The following is a 19731-nucleotide window of genomic DNA, read 5'->3' on the forward strand; positions in this document are numbered from 1 at the left end:
AACTCCCACGATATGATATATAGCGACGACTCCCACGATATGACCATAGCCGCCTGCGCACTACCTAGAAACGCGAGGCAGAGATTTTTTGTATTTGAAAACAGAAAAATATCACAGTGTGTTCGTTTAAGTGGCTTTACCACTATGCTTAGTAGCTTTCAGGAGAAGCCTGCTTTACGGAGGCCTTGAAGCCGTGAGAAAAAGCACGCAGCGAGTAGTTGTAAAAAAGTACAGCTGTTTACAAACATGGAAAGGAAGTGGCGTGATCTGTTCAGAAAGTAGAGGAGAGTAAAAGCGTAGCAAGAAATACGGAAGGGAAAGAAACAGGCAAACATTCACTGCACTGTGCAGCACGAAGCATGAGGCAGCAGAGGCAAAAAGTAGAGGTGCAGTGAGTGCAGTCTTATGGCACTTGATTGCCACTCTCATTTATCATTTATTGCCTTTTAAAAGACAGAAAAAGGAAACAGTAACACCATGTTCATGCAAGGCTTCGATTTTCACATGAAATCAAACTTGTGGCATTTTTAGCCACGTCTTCATGCTTAAGAGATACTTCCACAAGATGTAAAAAATTTTTATAGAAAAGAAATTGCACGAAAAGATGATAAATTCAGATGGAAGGTATTTCAGAGTTGTTTTTTCTTTTTCATAAGCAAAAATACATTTTCAGTAAGTAACTGCCTATTTAACTACCAGACAGCATCTTCAGGACCATGTCATCACCAACAACTGATATATAGTAAAGACCCTGATATAGTAAATATTTTTACTGGTCCCAGTGACTACTATAAAGGGGCAAAGTAATGCTAACTACTTGAAGTTTCAAATATTGACACACCCTTGGTGATAAGTTATTCTATTTTGCTGTCAGTCTTCACCAAGTTTGCAGGGATATTCATGAGTCAAGCTCGAGTTTTGCTGAATGCTTCCTTTTTAACGACGTTTAAGGAAAAAACGTGAGCACTATAATGACCGTACTTATCATGCCTCCCCTCATCAGGTTAGCAAGAAACCTGGCAAGCAGAACGAAGACTTACTTTCCGATGGAACTGATGACGAAAATGACCTTTGGAGCTCATTATCGCAGTGAGTTGTCTATTCTTTTTTTTTATTTATTTATTTTCATTTCAGCATATTGGGAATGCTTCAGTCTTATTGCCATATATGCTTCAATGGGTGTGCCGTGCAAAGAGAGCCCAACTGAATGCCTCCTCAATGCTTGCCTGCTGAGAAGACCTAATAATTGCTTGTCTTCAAAATTCTTGTGAGTCCGCTATTAACTAAACGTGCCGCATTTCATGCAACCGAGGTGAGGGCTTGTTTATGCTGTGCAACTTGGCGCAGCTGTGTTGCAATGTAAAAACCCCTACTATCTGCTACGTGCTCACATTGGCCACGGTATATGTGCAGGCACAGGACAATGTCTGTCTTCACAGTTCTGTTCTTTAAATGTTCTTGTAGCAAGGACTGTAGGCGTAGGTGTGGACCAATTCAACGAAATGGGTCACATGTGCAACGACTGCTTAGATAGCACGTCATTGCTTAGTTGTCACTTTTTGAGCTCTTCTTCAGTCTTTTATTGAATGAGTTGGTTTAACCCGTTGAGCTTCATTTTTCAATGGATCACACTTACTAGAAGGGGTAAAGCCTGGGAAACTTGAAGTGTCATGGTTTTCGCATGCTTTTGCTGGCAATAGGCACTCTCTCACAATGCAGTTATTGAGTGCACGCTCTTTTTAACTTTAAACTTTCATGATTTTTTTTTTTGTTGATTTAATAGTCAGTGCTGTTATTCCTGAGCAGCTTGCCAGCTTTTTGTCGGCTGAAGTGATGTACTATTGTGCCACGCAAAGTAGCGTATTGCAGCAACATTTGGGTGGTTCTGGGCCTTTTAATAGCCGTGCACTGCACTGTGAACAGCAGTTGACTCGAGAATATATTTGAAACCAAGCAGCGTGTTCTCGCTATGACTTACTTTCCTCACACACCAGACAGGAGCAGCATTGTTGACGTATTTGTATAGAAAAGGTTGCTCTCTTCACTGTAATTAGTTTTTCCCATTTGGAAGTTTGGAGGCAGCACTGGTTTGATGCTTCTGAATTAAGGGCCTGTGTCATGTGCTAACCCTCTTTCATTGAGTGCTTGATTTTGTGCAGTTTGGCAGAGTGGAAATTCACTCGTAATAGTGCCCAAGTCACGGGTATACTATTCACTCTATGCACTCTGGTTTAAAATTGCACTGCAATGTTGTCGCAGTCTGGCAGCGAGCCTTCACTGCTCGGAGGCTGCCACCCTTTTGCCTGTGTTGTGCTGTTGTCATGAGGACAATGAGGCCATTGCTTTGCCACTAAATTTATAAAAAGCACATATCCTCGTAAGCAAGATTTGGCTCTGTGTGGACCCCAAGTGGTGGTTGATGCCCGCGAGCCGCGATGGCTGGCTGCCAGCTTGGCGGGCTTGTCACAGAGCTTGCTTTGGGGGCGCACAAAAAAAGCATTCGCTCCCTTCTTTTTCTCCTGCCAACAGAATACCTATTATTGGCGGCATATTAACGGAATGGAGGCAGATAGGGAGATCGATCTACAGGTCAGCTGGCTTTCTGCTTTCGTGTGGCTAAGAAATATACGCACCCACGAGAGTGCCCCCTGCATTGTCAGTGCAGGCATTCCTTCCCCCTTTCCCTCTTTCTGTTTCGCTTTGTTTGTGCTAGCCGACCAGGGTGTCCCTCACCTTGTGCTTCACTGATGGTGGTCCTGACTTTGTTGGTGTTGAGCACTCCGCTTGTGAGAACGGGCGTCATCCAGATCAGGCCTTGCGTGTTTGTGCGACGAGTAGGAGAAGATATGCTGTGGCAGTGGTGATGCTGTGGCTGGTGTTTATATGCATACCATCAAGATGGCACAAAGTTAAGCTCTGGCAATTACATGCAACTTCCATTTGTATTCAGTGTTGTCAGGCCGCGTGCTGACATTATGCACTATGAATGAGATTATCGAGATATATATATACTTGCGCGTGTGTTCTCTTTATTTAATGTGCGTCTATTAGCAGCATTGGAGGCCATTACAGAACACCTTTAGGATGTAAAAGTACGCTTGTGAAAGGTTGACAAAATTATTGGTTTGCGTATGCATGCAAAGAGTTAGCTGAGGTGTAACGTGATTCTGATACCAGAAGAATGGTTAAAGTTACTGTGCGTTTCTTCTTCTGTGCCATTAAAACATTTTACATCGCAACGCATAAGCTCGTTTTTTGTGCAGCTTTGCTTTTGTGAGCCCAGCTCTTTTTGCTAGTCGTACTATCATTATGCTAATTCAAGAAGTTCTTGCGTTTTTTTTATTGCTCATTTACCATAATGCCAGTGCTAAGCAGGGTTTACTGTACTCTGCAGAGCTGCTGCCTGTTGTCGCTGCGCAGTGTAGGCTGTTGTCGTAATAATGTCGAGGGGCAGTTGTGCAAATGTATTCCGCTGCGCTGTTATTTACTGCAAGTTGACCTCAAAGGGAATGAGGAAGAAATCTTTGCCAGGATCAGTGGTCCTCCATTTTCCTTTCTCGGTGGGATGTCGAAAGTCCACATCATTACGAGACATTCAGGCCTGATGGTAGAAACACGTTCAATCTTTAGTTTGTTCACTTACTGTCAGATTCATTTAATGCCAAGTGCTCTAGCAAGTTCTCCTTAATGGTTAGGTTAGGAGGCTAAACTTTAGTGTTCCATTGTTGCGGTTGGTCCTGTGCCACACATGCCTCGCATTTTTTAGGCTGCCTAATTTCCCAGCACGCACTCATTGAGGAACGCATTCTGTTGGTACCGCAGGCAAATAATGTTATATATTGCCTCTCGTGTGTGACATGCACCTGTACACTGCTTGGTACGCTCTGTACTTTCTACTAATGCAAACGCTGATGATGCTCAATTTTACTGCGCATAACCCACTGCAAATTCTCTTGCTTTCACATTTCCAGAGAGCTTTTCGGTGATAGGTGAGCTGCTTTTCTTCCTGGCTTTAAACTTAGTTAAAAGCGAGCAGAACGCCGCCACTAACTTTTTCATTCCTCTGTTGAATGCCGTTGCTGCTATGTGGGGAATCTTTTTGCTTATTTTTTCTTTCCACCTCCTCGCTCACGCCACTAAGGTTCGAGCACTTGTGCTGCCAGCGGCTGTGGCGTGTTCTATCCCTGCATGCACTGTTGGCTTTCCACCCAAAGTCAGGACCACCTCGTGATGGCGTTTGTGTGCTGTGTCGTGTGGTTTGCTCTTCAGAACTCGGAGAGCATCCTTGCTTTCCTTTCACAAAATGCATGCTTAGAAATGCTTTCTTCTTTCTCCTCTTCTTTCTTTCTCCCCTGGTTCTGTGTACTTGGCCATTAGTTGCATGCTTTTTGTTTTGCCTGCTTCTTATCTCTGTGTTTGTTGTGATGGAAGCCATTTCTTGAGCAGTTGGTCCCCTGACTTGAGCCTTTGTATTTTTTTGCCTTCGTCTGCACATCAGCTCTTTTGTGGGTGAAACCACGAAGAAAGACGAGGAGGAGCAGGACGATGTCATCAACATATTTTCGCTTGCTTCGGGGCACCTTTATGAACGGCTCTTGAGGTAAGGCTGCATGTAGTTGTTGCATTGAATTTAGTTGCTGGCCTCATTATCGCCCCTCTTGTTTCTTGTAAAGCCCATTGAAGAGTGTGTTTTTATTCTTCAGTCTGCAGCAGAGGTGAAGTTTATTGCCCTCTGTGGGCGAGCACTCGCACTTTGTGGAATTGTTGCACATTTTGTTTGCATCGTATGAGAGTAGCACTCATACTAATCGCATAGTCGAATCCTCATAGTCGAACCTCATAGTCGAATCGCACAATTTACAAGTCTATCTTACTACCTTTGTGTAATGATAGAGGAATGCTTGGCAAATTATGCAAGTAAGGTTCCTTATTTTAAGAGTTCTGGTGTTTATGTGTCAGAAAGTCTCTTCCATCTACTCCCTCTTTGTTAATGGTGCAGGTGCTTGCTCAATTATGCGCCTATTATGCACCTATACCTGAGGCATGTTACTACTAGCACGTCAACTTCTTAGTTGCATGCAGGCTGCTGTTGCATTGTTATTTCCCTCCTCATTGAGTTACTGCAGCAAGAGCTTTTCCTACCTTTGTACCATTTCACATAGCATGAACAGAGGTTTGTCGTTTCTGTTGCCTGGACTTTATTTTGTACTCTTGTGTAGAAAGCTGTGCAGTGTTAGTGAATTGAAGCTTCATTCATGTCATGCACGTAGTCAACATAACATGATAATTTCTTTCTTCGGCAGGATTATGATGCTGAGCGTTTTAAAGAACACAAAAACGCCGGTCAAATTTTGGTTTCTAAAGAATTATCTGTCCCCCACGTTCAAGGTGAGTACATCTGCTCTTTTTTTGTGCGTCATGTAAGTGCAGGCTAATGTTTGCAAGTTTTGTTTCTTTCTGCTTTAACTAGTAGTTGTTGACTTGGCAGTGAGGGAGATTGTGATAAGTTATACTGCTCTTTATTTCTACCTACCTCAGTTTTGATAGTAATTATATAACAACGCCTGTGTAACAGTGCTGTCAGCAGATGGTCTGGCAAGTTCAACCATACGCTGCCTGACCAAACACGTGTTCATTCAACTCTCGAATTCAGAGTCTCTCTGTATGCAGCAAAACAGAGCTGTGCATTATTGCTGCAGTAAAAGAGGGGACATACTGTTGTAGCTACAGTCTCAGCATGGTAGCTCTTTTTGAAGCAGTTGCTTTTTTTATGCGTGCTTGGTAGCTGTGCTCCAGAAATGCACATATCCTGACACCCATATTAATTTTATTTTTGCGCTGCATTATATATATGCAAACTGCGAGGCACTAAAAGAGGGGGACTAGCAAGGTGCTTGAAAGTTTATTGAATGCACCATTTATTTTATTGCTTGTCCAGCAGTAGACTACAATTCTTTTTTTGTGTGTGCTAGTCATTATTGGCACTGAGTAGGGCACAAATTTAATATGTGAGTGAAATTTTATCCATTGACTCTGAAGCATGTGTTAGATCCCCTGGGCACCTTACTGAACCGTGCCTGATTATTATAAACTGTTTTTGTTTCAGGATGTGCTCCCATATATGGCTAAGGAGTACGGCTTCCAGTTTGAGCTGGTGCAGTACAAGTGGCCCCGGTGGCTCAACCAGCAAACAGAGAAGCAGCGAATCATTTGGGGGTGAGCGAGCTTGCTTTGTGAGCCGGCAGATCTGTCCTCAAGCGGTGCCGATTGTGACACTGCGAATTCCTGCACTCAATTATGCTTCTCGATTAGTTGATGCCCACTTCTCTCTCTCTTTTTTTTTTTTTTTGGTCGGCCGAGTGGTATGCACAAGTACAGAAAAGAGACGAGCAGACATGTTTCTGTGTATTATGTTTTGTCTAGCCTTTGCATCAGACACAGCTGCTGCTTTTGAAGCTGCAGGTTTGGTGCGAGCAGGGACTGTACGCTTCATAAAAATGTGGGTGAAGTGCAGGCATTATTTAGCCGAGTGATTATCACAGTGACTTGCTTCTCATATCACTCACAGGACAACCTTAAAGTGATGCCCACTTTGCTTGTAGAGGTACGCTGCAAGAAAGAGGGGGGGGGGGGGGGGACTTTTTTATCAAAAAATAAAAAATGAAAATAAAACAAGGTTGTCCTCAAAGTGCATGGAGATAGTGCCAGTTGATTCTGTCATCCATCACCTTTGTCACCGACGCTACCAAAATAACCTTTGCATTCGCTGTGCAGTGTTCTGTTCACAAAGCTTTTACTAACTTTGAGCTTTATTTACACCTTGCTGCTTGTGATGGCTATTCTTAGGCCGTTTCTTCTTTCATTCTTTTCTTTTCATTTCTTCGAGGCTAATCAAGTTGTCACTTAGTTTTAAAAATGGCAGTGTAATGTTTTTGGCAACAGGGGAGATGGCACCCTGTGCAGAGTATCAAATGAGGTTTTTTTTTTGGCCTCCAGCCTGTCGTTTTGACAGCTTTAGTTTAAGCAACATTCTGACGCATCTTTAAATGGCGCCTCCATTGCTCCAAGTACAGGCACAAATGGCATTTCCACTATCGATGCATTTTCATTGTTGCAGTCATGCAGGTGCACGACATGAAAATTAAAGTGCGAGACTCTGGCCTCTTTGATATTTCATGCCATTACTTGCTTTTATCATTGCCTTTTTCTTACCACATGCACCTTTTAGAAGTTAGTGTTCGGATTTCAAAAGACGAATGTTGACAAACCTTGCTTGTGTTGGGCAAAACTGGTGACTGTACTCCATCCCATAGCTAAAACTTCCAGCACTGTGGACGTTAAGGGATCTCTTCGGCCCATTACGAGAGGGGGTAAAGCGTGATCCCCTGCGCCGCATCTTGTGCACGTCATCTGCTCGTGGCGTACACAGATATGGTTTAAAAAAATATATAAATGGCCACCATCTACATACCAAATCATTAATGAATGTTTGGAATTTTGAAATAGCATTTCACGTGATGTTGTGCCGTTTGCCACATCATCACATTTATTGGAGTGTTTTTAAACGAGGCTGCGGCAGCATCTTCAGCCTAGTGGTGCCTCGTGGTTTTCTTACGCTGAAACAGTTTCTATCAATGAACAGAGTTTCTTCTCAGGCCTTGGAGAGGCAGAATCACCACCTGGAATAAAAAAAAAAAAAACTAAATTTTACGTTCACTGATGTTGTAGTAGGTGAGACGAGGCCAAATGAAAGCCTGATGCATCTTTAATGATTAATTAACATTTTAAGACATCCAGTAAGAGTGAAGAGTTCACCATGAAGTGAGATGTCCTTCAAAGCGCACTGCAATTTCATCATCATCAGCCTGACTATACCCACTGCATGGCGAAGGCCTCTGCCGTATTACTCCAACTAACACGGTCCTGTGCTAGCTGCATCCACTTGACCCCTGCGAACTTCTTAACCTCATTCACCCACCTTACTTTCTGCCGCCCCCTGTTACGCCTTCCATCTCCCTTGGAGTCCAATTTGTTACCCTAAGTGACCATCAGTTATCCTCTCTTCACCTAAATGCCCTGCCCATGTCTATTTCTTCTTCTTGATTTCCACTAGAATGTCATTAACTCTGTAATTTCTCTGACCCACTCTGCATGCTTCCTATCTCTTAACGCTACACCTACCATTTTACGTTCCATAGCTCTCTTCATTGACCTTGGCTTAAGTAAAACTTTTTTTTTCTTTGTATTACACAGATTGTGAAGGCTAAATTCTAGAAACATTGTTCGTAACATGAACATGCATTAAAGGTGGATTATAAATAGCACTTCATGAATTTGCCCTTTGGCTTGTATGGCTATTTTGTACTGGCACTACATTTGGCAGTGTCAGAACATTGCCTCTGCACTCATCACAGCTTTGGTAGTGCAGCACGGAACTATTGGGACGGTGTATATCTGCTGTGATATAAAATGCTAGTTTTGCATGTTGTATCATAGTGTTCAGAAATGATTATTTGTGTTTTATTTCCTGATGCACTTACGAAAGCTACGCGCATTCAGACTTGGTCAGTTATGTCATGGCAACCGACCAAATGAAAAATTCGACCCTGTTTTACACTTTGTTTCTGAACAGTGAGCGTGGAGAAGTCATGCTAAAATCTGTGCCAGCTCATAGTGGTAGTCAATTCATGTTGCCTTACACTTTTTATCGTGTGCACTTATCAAGTGCATTTGGTGCCCTCTGCGAGTGCTGCACGCAGTAGGTTATATGAGGAAGAAGCAAATTAATCGTTGCAACATAGAGAGATGATGCAGGCTTAATGCAACGTGGATTATAAGTTATTTGTGGAGGTTCTTTCTTCTTGTATGCAGCTTGTGATATCACATTTACTAAGGGCCACACCAAGTCTGTGGGATAAAAGGACGTATCCAAAAATATATCCATATCACATGTTCCGTGATAGAGACAGTGTCAGATGAGGTCAATCAGGTGGCTCTAATTCATGTTGATTTGGCAAAAGCTTTTAATAAGGTGAGTCATGATTTCTTGTTTGCTGTATTGGAGAGTGCAAACATTGGACTGTCTTGCTTAATGCACATTCAAGAATGGGGTTGCAGATGGCAAAAATGCCAGGCAAGGCCATCGGTTATGTCCATATGGTTGTGTTCTTTGTGATGGGATTGGTCAAATCTGTTAGTGTTCGTGATCACGCATGCTGTCTTTTAGTTTTATTTGTGCATACATGTTTTTCTGTTCCCCCATTTCAGGTATAAAATACTGTTCCTAGATGTACTGTTCCCCTTGGATGTGAAGAAAATAATCTTTGTCGACGCTGACCAGGTGAGCTGTCATCTGGAAAACCATGTGAAGCAAGCATGCATGATGAAGCTGCATATTGGGGCACTGGCATGGTAGCCACATACAGTGCAGCTGAAAAACAGTTGGGTTACCGTGGGGCCACACAGCTTAAGTGTGCAGCTGCCTCATTCTAACCTTCCATTTAGACTGTCGCATGCCTTCCTGGGAAAAAAAGAAAAAAAACTGTCAACTTTATAATTCCTAGGGCCAGTCCGCTGCTCACAGTGGTCAGCACGTTTCTTTCTTCTCTCTTTGCTTTCCGTCTATCAGTCTCTTGTAAGTACATATGTAAAGTTTGAAATTTAAAATGTTTTTACTAGTAGCAGTTAGCAAAAAAAAATCAGTGGCTTGTGAGCTTTGAGCAGCCGGGCACAATATTTTCGGACACTAATTACAGGATTAAGATTGCAGACCATCGTGAATATGTTTTTCTAAATTAAGGTGACAAGTGCATTCTTTGAAAGGCACCAATTTTCCACAAGTTAAGCAGAAGATTAGTGCTTCATCACTGCTTATGGTAGTATTGTTTCTGTGGGTTTTTGGTGGAGAAAAAATAAAAAAAAAAGTGTTGATGAGCATTCAGTGGATACAGCCAACAAGAATCTCATGCTGGTACAGCAATTTTTGGCTAATGTCAGCAGCCAAAAATGCTAGTATAACATCACTGTATGTAGGAAATAATGAGAAGTGTTCAGTAAAAGGACTACTGTATTTGTTAAAGTAATATTTGTTCTATACTAACTTTTTCAAAGCTGTCTAGCATAAATGACAGTGCTAATATGTACCAGTGTGTATGCAGGTAATAGGTTTTGAAGATCCGTCATTGCACAAACATTCCACAAACATTCTCACACAAGTGCTCTCCACATTCAGTTCTCTTGAACTGCTTTGGCTACTGCCAGAATACCTGTGAACATTCTGTGTAGTCTGGATTTGCACTGCAGCTGTAACAAGCACCGACCTGGCTGGCTTTGTTGTTCACCGGTTTCAGGTGGTGAGAGCCGACATGAAAGAACTGCGAGACTTGGATTTGGGTGGTGCTCCATACGGTTACACACCCTTCTGTGACAGCCGCAAGGACATGGATGGCTACAGGTTGGTACACCTTGTCAGCGTCGTTCTATGTAATTGTACTGGCTGACCTAGATGTTAAGCCGGCTGTTATTATTTCCTTGTTGGTAGCTTAAGCATGCATATGTGGCAGGAAGGGAGAGCTGCGGCTGCCCCAAAGGGGTAGAAGAAACTGCGCCCCATTACTAGGCAACAAAAGGTCTTTGGTAGTCATTGGGAACCTATTTGATAGTTTTTTCTTCCGGCAATTTGGGATTTTTTTTTCCTTTAGTTCCTTACGGCTTCGATGAATGAAGCTTTACTGTATATTTTTTTTACCTTCATAAGAGGAATAACTCTTGCTTGTGCACTCTATTTTCTAAAGCTTTTCTGCACTGCTCGCAGATATATATAAAGTTGCCGCACCTCTGTAACAGAATGTTAGTGCTTCCCATGTGCTGTTATAAAGGCAAAACCATCGAGGTCTGCTATGCCGCAGCCCTTTAATAGAAGGTCAATAATTTCCACGTGCACTCCAATATTCCCATGAAAGATGCGCATAATTCATACGAGTAAAAATTGTTCAGTGGGAGTTCTTTGCCACTTTCTTGCATGTTCACCTTCACCTCCTCTTTTACTGCGGACTGCCTACAGCACTGTTTGCATTTGTCTTTGTCTCTACTGTGTCCTCACCCCCTCTGTTGTCCGTCTCCTGCCTGCTTTCATGCCACCTAGACAGGGGTTGTGCCATCTGACGTGGTCTGCTGACGTGGTCTGTCCCTTGTCCCTTTTACTGCATTGACTGTCTTTCATGATAAGTGAATTGGCTGAGTTGATTTGAGTTGTCACTCAAATCGCTGCCAAGTAACACTGCAGTCCTAGGCAGTTCTGGATGCAACAATGACTGTGTCACTTCGTGAAACAAAAGACAGGTCACGTCTGTGTGAAAATTCTTTTGCTGTCACATTACAGTTAAAGCTCGGACATTTGCATCACACGACCGTAATCATGTTATTCATAACTGTGTTTTTTTTTATCTTTTTTTGCCAAATTCTACCCAAGGTTTTGGAAATCCGGATATTGGGCCAGCCACCTGGGAGGCCGCAAGTACCACATTAGGTGAGTCCCACTCTGCTTTTAAAGTGCACAAGGTACTTAATTTTGTTAAAGATTGAGATCGTTATTATGGTAGTACACTCGAGTCCACTTATAACGATACCGGTTTTAACAATATATCAGTTACAACAATGAAAAGCTGCTGCACAGACCACTTTAGTATGCTTTCTATGGTAAAATAACATGCCTACTACAATGCCCCCATGCCGCATTATCGGTTATATCTTGAGTGCTCATGCTAAAAGGTAATGGAATGCGAAATCCTTGAAAAGAAAAAAGAAAGAAAGAAATTCCAGCTGCTGCATCCTCCCCGCCGCGCGCTCATACAATAGAACTTGCTTTCTGGCCTTCTCCGCATTGCCAGCCTCGCGCGCCTTTCTCCCGCCGCCCTTCCACCCCTTCGAACACAAATGGGCTACGCCCATAGCTCTACGCCGCGCCACCATCCGAAACACAAATGGACTTCGCAAACGCGCCGACAGCTATGCTGGCAGTGCTGATCTGCCCACTCGTCCATCATTCTTAAGGCAGTTCTGCTGTTTCTGCCAACGGATTTGGTTGTTTGTGCAAGTTGATTGCATCGAGGTCGTTCCTGGCCACGTGGTTTTTTCGTCTCGTTTGAATCACCTCTGAAACGGAAGATGGCTGATCCGCCCGCTGATTATCGGACGACGTTGCCGGTGAAAGGAAAGTGCACGGCTATCGATTTGGAGACAAAGTGCAGTATCGTGAAGAACTACAAAGAGGGTAAGAAAATGTGTGACTTGCTTAAGAAGTATGCACTGTTGCACCGATGGTGTCGACGATCATCCGCTCTGCTGAGAAGTTCGACAAAGAAAAGTCCTCGCTTGACAGTGGGCATTCGACAAGGTGCCTATAAGGAAATGGAGGAGGCCCTCTACGAGTGATTTCTTGGCGCCTGTGCCCAGAACTTGCCTATCACTGGGCCGAGTTTGCCCTGCTAATTAACAATGTGTACTGCCAGCCAAGTGGTGGCTTTTAAATAAAAGTTTTGTCTCTCTCTTTTCACCCCACCATTACTTCGGGATTTCTCAAGCTGAGAGGCGGCCGTAGCAACCTTCTCATATTTTTTACAAAGCCCCTTTTGGGGCCACCAAAACTATACCTCGGCAGAGCTCGCATGTCACTTGCCGTCCGTGACCCCTCTTTGCAGTTGCTATGGTTTTTTTCGCTCAAACAGTTTATAACAATTATTGGTTATAACAATGGAATTTTCATGGCACTTGAATATTGTTATAAGTGGACTCGACTGTACTGTAGTTGGCATGCTGAGTGTGTGCATTTGGAAAAGAAAAAGTTCACAGTTTTCATTGTGTTGTTTTTGTGTGGCAGTGCCCTCTACGTGGTGGACCTGAAGAAGTTCCGGAGGATAGCTGCTGGCGACCGGCTGCGTGGCCAGTACCAGGGCCTCAGCCAGGACCCCAACAGCTTGTCCAACCTGGACCAGGTGCATACACATCTTGATTGTTTTGTGCAGTTCAACATTTTGCACTGACCTTGCAATGCTTTGTGAAAATGTAACATACTCTGAAATTAACCTGTTTTACATTCTGTTTAAGGCAAAATTGCAATTCGGTTCCAGTCGTCAATTGCTTTCAAGAAATGACAACACTTAAAGCGTGACAAAAGAAAGAACGATGCACAAACTACATCACCTTTGTGTAAAATGCTTGAGCAGCACACTTTGCTGCATGGAAATGGACACTCCGTGGTAGCTTCCAGCTTTTAGAGGCAACACGTGCGTGTAAGTCGAGTGATACATACTTGATAGTAGTGCGGCCATGGGCACTTTGCCCAGAATCAATGTGTGGCTGTACAGTTTCAGGCCTTATTGCATAGTGCACACTGCTCAAGCTTTCTACACAAGGATGACGCAGACCGTGCATTGTGTCTTGGAACAGACGTTCCACCGATGTAGGGTTGACAAAGTGAAAAAGCACGGAAAGATGTCCAAACAACGAAAACACTATTGATAAGTGATGATGTGGTGTGATGCAACAAACCTATGTTAAAGGTAGTGTTGGTTTTAGGCCTGTGCAAGTAATGGCAGCCTAGTTTGAGCAAATTCTGGTGCACATAAATGCTGATCAATGGAATAAATTTTTAAAACCACGTATTTTACTAAGGCACAAAGCAACTGACAAAACAAAAATAAATAGAGAGTGAATTTAACGCTTTGTCACACTCATCGTAAATGTCTCAGCCTTATGCAAAAATGGCCATCGGAAATTTAGAGTTGGCTACTCATACAAATGATGTGTCGGTAGGGCATATTTGCGGCACCTTCAGACTGCTTATATTAAATTCTGTTGTTGCAGCGTTGCACAACTTCCTTTAGGCAGTGATACCATGAACACGTGCTAGGTGTTCTCCTCAGTGTGGGGAATCCGCAAGGGTGGAAGAACGGGCTAGTTGGTAAATCATCTTGGAAAGAAAATAGCGCACTTCAGAACACAGACACAGGAAGGGAACGACAACACAGCGCTGTGTTGCCGTTCCCTTCCTGTGTCTGTGTTTTGAAGTGCGCTATTTTCTTTCCAAGTGGGGGATCCGGTTGTGCATGCACTGCAATGCCATCCCAGAGGAAGTACATTAAACCAAATCCATGCAAAGAAAGTGTTCCACAGATGTTATTCGCTTGAGACGAATACTTCCGATGTTTGGAATACGGCTAAATATGCGGACGGAGTGAATATCATATTTGTTTGATTATTGAACTGACTGAATATACACAAAGGCCTAGCCGGTTTCAATGTCCTTAAATTTTCGCTTTTGCGTTGTACGCCTTTCTATTGCGCCTCTGATTTTGTCATCACTTCATTCCAGTGCTGTTTGGGCTTCTGGTAAATGGAGGTGGGTGGAGGCCTCCTGGAGAATTGAAATTGGATAGGTCAGTGGATGGGTAGAGCCATTGAACACATAAATGCTGGCATTTTCACTGCGCTTCTAACGTAATAAAAGGTCGTAGTGGTACTGTTTAATGCAGCCAACCCACCCCGCCGGGGTGGCGCAGTGGTTACGGTGCTCGACCGCTGTTCCCAAGGATGCGGGATCGAATTCCGGCCTTGGCGGCCGCTTCTCAATGGAGACAAAAAGCAGGGTGCGCCCGTGTTGTGCGATGTCAGTGCACGTTAAAGAACCCTAAGTGGTTGAAATTTCTGGAGTCCTCCACTACGACGTCCTCATAGCTTGGGTCGCTTTGGGATGTTAAAATTCTACAAACCACAAACCACAATGCAGCCAGCCCAGTCATGGCACATGGTTTCATGACAACATGTTTGCTGTCGACCGCTCATTGGCATTCAAGAAAATCATTCATTCATTTCAGAGCTTTTCTTTACCATGAGACAGGTGTCTGCATTGAGCATAGGGGGGAATAACTGCAGTGAAACTCATTATATTCAACACCTCATGAAGAAGTCAGTTTATGAACCCATAGCGACAATGAACAAAACAATTTTCCCACCCAACATTGGATATGTTTTTGCAATATTGTAAGCCCACTGTATGGGCTAACTACAATGCATCTGTGAACTGCTTGGCACACCATTCACTTTAACACAGCAAACAAGCAACGAAACAAAACTTTACTTTTTTGTGCGGATGCTACCTACTATAAAAGGTGTTACGGTTCTCTTAATGAGCATGTTTATTTGTGGAAAAGAAAGGAACAACTTCCTTTAAGATATGAACTGATGGTACTGTGATGACGATTTGGTTTATTGGGCTCATTCTCCACTTGTGATGTTGTGCATGTTGAGATTTAGCTAATGAAGAGCCATCTCTCATACTTTTGTCAGGCAGGCCTCAACTGGCGTTTGACTGAAACAGTAGGCAAAGTGCCAAGGAAAGGAGTACTGGTTCTGCTTTCACTTCTAATTCCTTGTAAAGTTTTGCTGTTCTCTGCCTCCAGAGCATAATTGTTTGGGTCTTTTATCAGTACACATTTTTCTATGGCCTGCTTCATCTTTTGAATCAAAATGTGGAAAAATTTTATTGGCTGATGCCTGTAACGGGTGTGTTTGCTCTGACTTATACTAATGAGCACACTGTCTTTGAACAGAGGGGTGCATGGGGGATGAGCATGAGAATTTAGTTGCTGAAACAGTAGTAAAATGAATTGCTTTTTTTGTACAGTAACCCTGGATAAGGCATATGGTTGTTATTTATGCGTGTACTTTACCTCTTTTCACTTTTTTTTTCCTGGCATGAAATCCACGCAAAAAAGGTGCCATTCTGGTTATTGCTTGCAGGACTTGCCGAACAACATGATTCACCAGGTGGCCATCAAGTCTTTGCCTCAAGAGTGGCTCTGGTGTGAAACCTGGTGTGACGACGAGTCCAAAGTACAGGCCAAGACCATCGACCTTGTGAGCTACCAGACATGCCTTTGCTTCTTTTTAACCTCTCTAGGGGAGCTCTGAGAATAATTCATTTTCCTTTTCGGTTTCTGGCTCTTGTCTAACTTGATGTCATTCATTGATCCTATTAAACTAGGAGTCTTATAATAGCCAGTGACGAATGGTATAATTGCTGGTCTGCACTTAAATTGGAATCAATTTATAGCCTCTTAAAATTGACAGTTGTGTGCAAGAATTTTTCTTATTTCATTCGCAGCCTTTGATTGCTGCAAATTCTGATTTTAGAACTGAGCATTGTCGGGAATATTGCAAAACAGAACTCCTACTGAGCATTAGAGCACTGTTCACTGGTACAACAGGTGTACTTACTAGTGCCATTCAATACTCTTGTGAGCAGATGCTTGTGTCTGTTTCAACAGTGGGCTCATCCATAGTCATGAACATTTTTGTTTTTATTGGCATCATAGCAAGCTTTGAGAAAAACATGTCTTAAGCCTTGTATTAAAGCTTTCAGAGCCTATTTATGCGCTTGAAAACTGCGTCGCTCTGAACGAACAATGCGGAAAATAAGTTTAGCGAGATAGTAATCTTCAAGAGAAGCAAAGTGTGGCTTTGAGCTTTTGCTAGTCTTCTGAAAGCAATATTCGGATGTTAAAGTAGTCGTCAGTTTCTCCCTCACAAAGTTGCCCGGCTCAAGAACTGTGTTTTTCTGCTCACACGTGCATTCCAGATAGCTTAGTTTCTGCTGTCACAAGCACAGAGCATTTGTCGAGTAGTTGTCTTGGAGCAAGGGGCGATGACGGTCCTTGGATGTGTTGCAGTTTTACACTTCTTTGAATAATATAAAGGTCTGTGATCCTGCTCCCCAAGTTTTAGTGCCTGGGGCGTGGCACATGTTAGTACTCAAAAGTTGCGTAAGCAAATGCGCTGGGATGCAGCCTTGTAATATGTAATCTTGTAATTGGCGCATTCCTGCGGGAGTTTTAGGCTCACACACTAAATAATTTACTAAGTGGTTTGTGTTTACAACGAAGTACTCACTAAGTGTATACACGAGCCATTTGCTGAAAAAGTACCAGAAAAAGCAAGTGTAGCCATGGTAGCCAGTTTCAGTCGCGCTCGCGGCTGCAGAAGAGGCGAGACAGAGACGGCAGCGGCTGTCGAATGGTGCGAACAGTGATGGAAGCATTCGAATCGTGTCGAGTTCTGCGACTGGAGTGGCGCCAGAACATGCTTTCGCATGGTGGCCATGGTCAGACACCATAGTTTTGCAAACGTACGAATAAATATGATTTTAATTGTATGCTTAAGTGATCATCATGAGCTCGTCAACTTCGGCCTCCTTGACGACCTCTGTAGATGGAAGCCTGGAACAAGCCCGGTTCTCAGAGAATCACTAAGTTCTTATATTATGCTGAACGCTTGTGAGAAAGAAAAAAAATGACATGTGCAAATAAGTTCTTTTTGCTAAGGGAAGAACTTTCTCAGCAGCCACAGTCCATAGTAAGCATGCAAGCTGCCTCAATGCAGCAAACACTGAATAGCAGACATGGTGGTGTTGATATTCGGTTGGGACATCAGTGACCATCGGTTACCAGACCAGCAAGCATGAATTAGTTCAAATTTCGAGAATTTATTGTTTTCCATATGTGGAGTGAAATGCAGTGTGTCTAAATATTAGCTGTCATATGAACTCTTTAGTCGCTGTGTTGATCAACTTTTAGCAAAGGGTATGAGGCTGTTATAAAATTTTAATTAATTATGTCCTAAATGTTGCCCTCAATGTTAAGCTCGAGCAACACCTCACAGTAACATCCCTAGTTAAGTGTTGTGTTTTTGGTTTGGTAGTGCTACAATTTCTGGCAACTACCGATGCTAAAGGCTGTAGTTTTTTTTTCTTTTCAGTACTTTCTTGAGCAGACCTTTCATCACATCAGAGGCTGCTGTAGCACCAATGAATCTCTTTCAGAGCAGCAGTAATAGTTGGAAGTACTCCTCTTGAAGGTCACTTTCCACTTGTGGCTTGTTCCTTCACAGCAGTAGCACATTTCACATAATTAAGCCCTGTAAACATTGATAATATTCTTCCTGTTGTCGGACTCAACTTGCTCTGTAACCTCCTGTAGAATGCATTAAGTAGGGGCATAAGCGGCAGCATTCTAGAGTTCGGCTGAGGCTTCCCTGTCATCGATTTTACTTTACTTATTGTGGTGTGCCAGACCCCTCAGGGTTGTCGTTTTTTCCTTGCAGTGCAACAACCCCAAGACCAAGGAGCCCAAGCTAGTGAGCGCAGCTCGCATTATCAGCGAGTGGAAGGATTACGATGAAGAGCTGAAGCACTTTATGGAGCGCTACGAAAGTGGTGCTCTCAGGCTAGACACAGTTAAAGACGACAGTGAAAAAGACGTGAAGCTGGATGATGGTGAGTAATGGATGTCGTTTTTTTTTTTTTTTCATTCGTACGTTGCCACAGTCTCGTTCAAAAAGTCACAAAATATCGGTTACTGACTTAAAGTGTCCTGCAACACCTTGTGAGTATGGTATATAAACTTATTCAGTCATTACATTGTATCGTCGTGAACATCTGAGGAACCCTGGTAAATTTTGCAAACTCACGCCCTCGTCCGATGTGTGACATTGTCTGCGTATGCTGGTTAAGAAATGGCTTCTGGTCAAAATCTTTCAGATGCCACGCGATTGCCATCCACGGCCTGTCGGTGGCATTGCTCTGACATGTCAGGAAGCTCCGCCATCTGCAAAATTGCTGCGCATGTCGGCAGCGTAGCAGTGGTGCTGAGTGGGCGGGTTCAGCGGAGGAGTGCTGGAAGGATAGAGGCACGAAGGCACTGAAATTCAATTTTGGATTGCAGATAACTCAGCTTCTACAATATGGCTAGAAGAATTTTTGCTGAAGGATATTTGTGAAGCGGATCCGAGGCCTCCTGCAATTTTGTTGAACAGCATTGCCGGGCCCTATAATTGACATACTTCTGAAGGCAGCAAGCTAACAGTGCTATCTAGAGTTAGTTATCAATGTTACTGATCATCGTATTGTCGGCCATTTTGTGGAAGAAGTGTATGTAGTAGAGTTGATCTTGAAACCGGCTGAAACCCAGATGATGCTTGTTTACCAAGGTATGGCTGTTACTGTAGCTCTATCCAGAAGAAATTCAATTGGAAATTTTCATGGCCTTTTCTTTTTTACTAGTTCATAGTATTTTAACTCATTTATCTTCTGTTAGTCAGCAAACAAGAACATTGTGCTCTCTTTGCTGATTATTTTTTTGCTTAGTGTGGATTAGGAAGACTTCGTCCGCATACTAACCTTTGCACATTTTTCGTTCTCTTGCAGGCAAAACGCGAGACGCCCATGTTGAGTTATGATTGTCACTCATCATTGTTTTGTACAGTGGTTGATTGCTCACGCCAATTCTTTTTTTTTTTTTTCTTCTCTTATTTGCCTGTTGTCATATACACTCCTTTGTACATGCTTGTGTGGGTCTGCAATGCGTGTTTGCACGAGTGGAGAGAGAGCATGGCTTTCAACAATAAACCATCTCATATGACAATGACCACAACATGGCACACTGTGTTTTTTTTTAGTGTATACAAAGTTTGTTCTTATCGTCTTTTTTCTCTCCTTGAAGCAAGTTTATTCTGTTAATATAAAATGAATATTGGAAATGCTGTCTTGAGTATACGCAAAAAAGCAAGTTTGCTGCTCTTAGATTTGTGTGCCTTACCTATGTTACTTTTTCACAGAGTTTATCCGCTTACTTAACGTGAACTTAGTTGGACAGTGCACAAATTCTTGTGGCCGGACAA

The 19731-nt window shown here is 43.0% G+C and overlaps 1 protein-coding gene across 4 annotated transcripts in view; it reads left to right on the top strand.

The window, feature by feature from the left end:
- Positions 1–19484, top strand: part of Uggt (UDP-glucose-glycoprotein glucosyltransferase) — a 192322-nt gene extending 172838 nt beyond the window's left edge. For 2 of the 4 annotated variants that reach the window (XM_084595468.1, XM_084595469.1), the window contains 12 exons: positions 1004–1089; positions 2530–2589; positions 4499–4600; positions 5304–5388; positions 6107–6216; positions 9268–9340; positions 10350–10453; positions 11471–11527; positions 12878–12992; positions 15799–15915; positions 18157–18328; positions 19259–19484. In XM_084595468.1, the coding sequence (XP_084451594.1) occupies positions 1004–1089; positions 2530–2589; positions 4499–4600; positions 5304–5388; positions 6107–6216; positions 9268–9340; positions 10350–10453; positions 11471–11527; positions 12878–12992; positions 15799–15915; positions 18157–18328; positions 19259–19290 (1113 nt within the window). In that variant the 3' untranslated portion in view covers positions 19291–19484. Of the gene's footprint in view, positions 1–1003; positions 1090–2529; positions 2590–3971; positions 3990–4498; positions 4601–5303; positions 5389–6106; positions 6217–9267; positions 9341–10349; positions 10454–11470; positions 11528–12877; positions 12993–15798; positions 15916–18156; positions 18329–19258 lie in introns of all 4 variants that reach the window. The other 2 variants (XM_084595470.1, XM_084595471.1) reach the window with 2 other exon arrangements.
- Positions 19485–19731: the final 247 nt, after the last annotated feature.

Source organism: Amblyomma maculatum, chromosome 2 (genome assembly GCF_055883805.1).
Source record: "Amblyomma maculatum isolate TAMU_Amacu chromosome 2, ASM5588380v1, whole genome shotgun sequence".
In the NCBI taxonomy this organism is placed as follows: Eukaryota; Metazoa; Arthropoda; class Arachnida; order Ixodida; family Ixodidae; genus Amblyomma; species Amblyomma maculatum.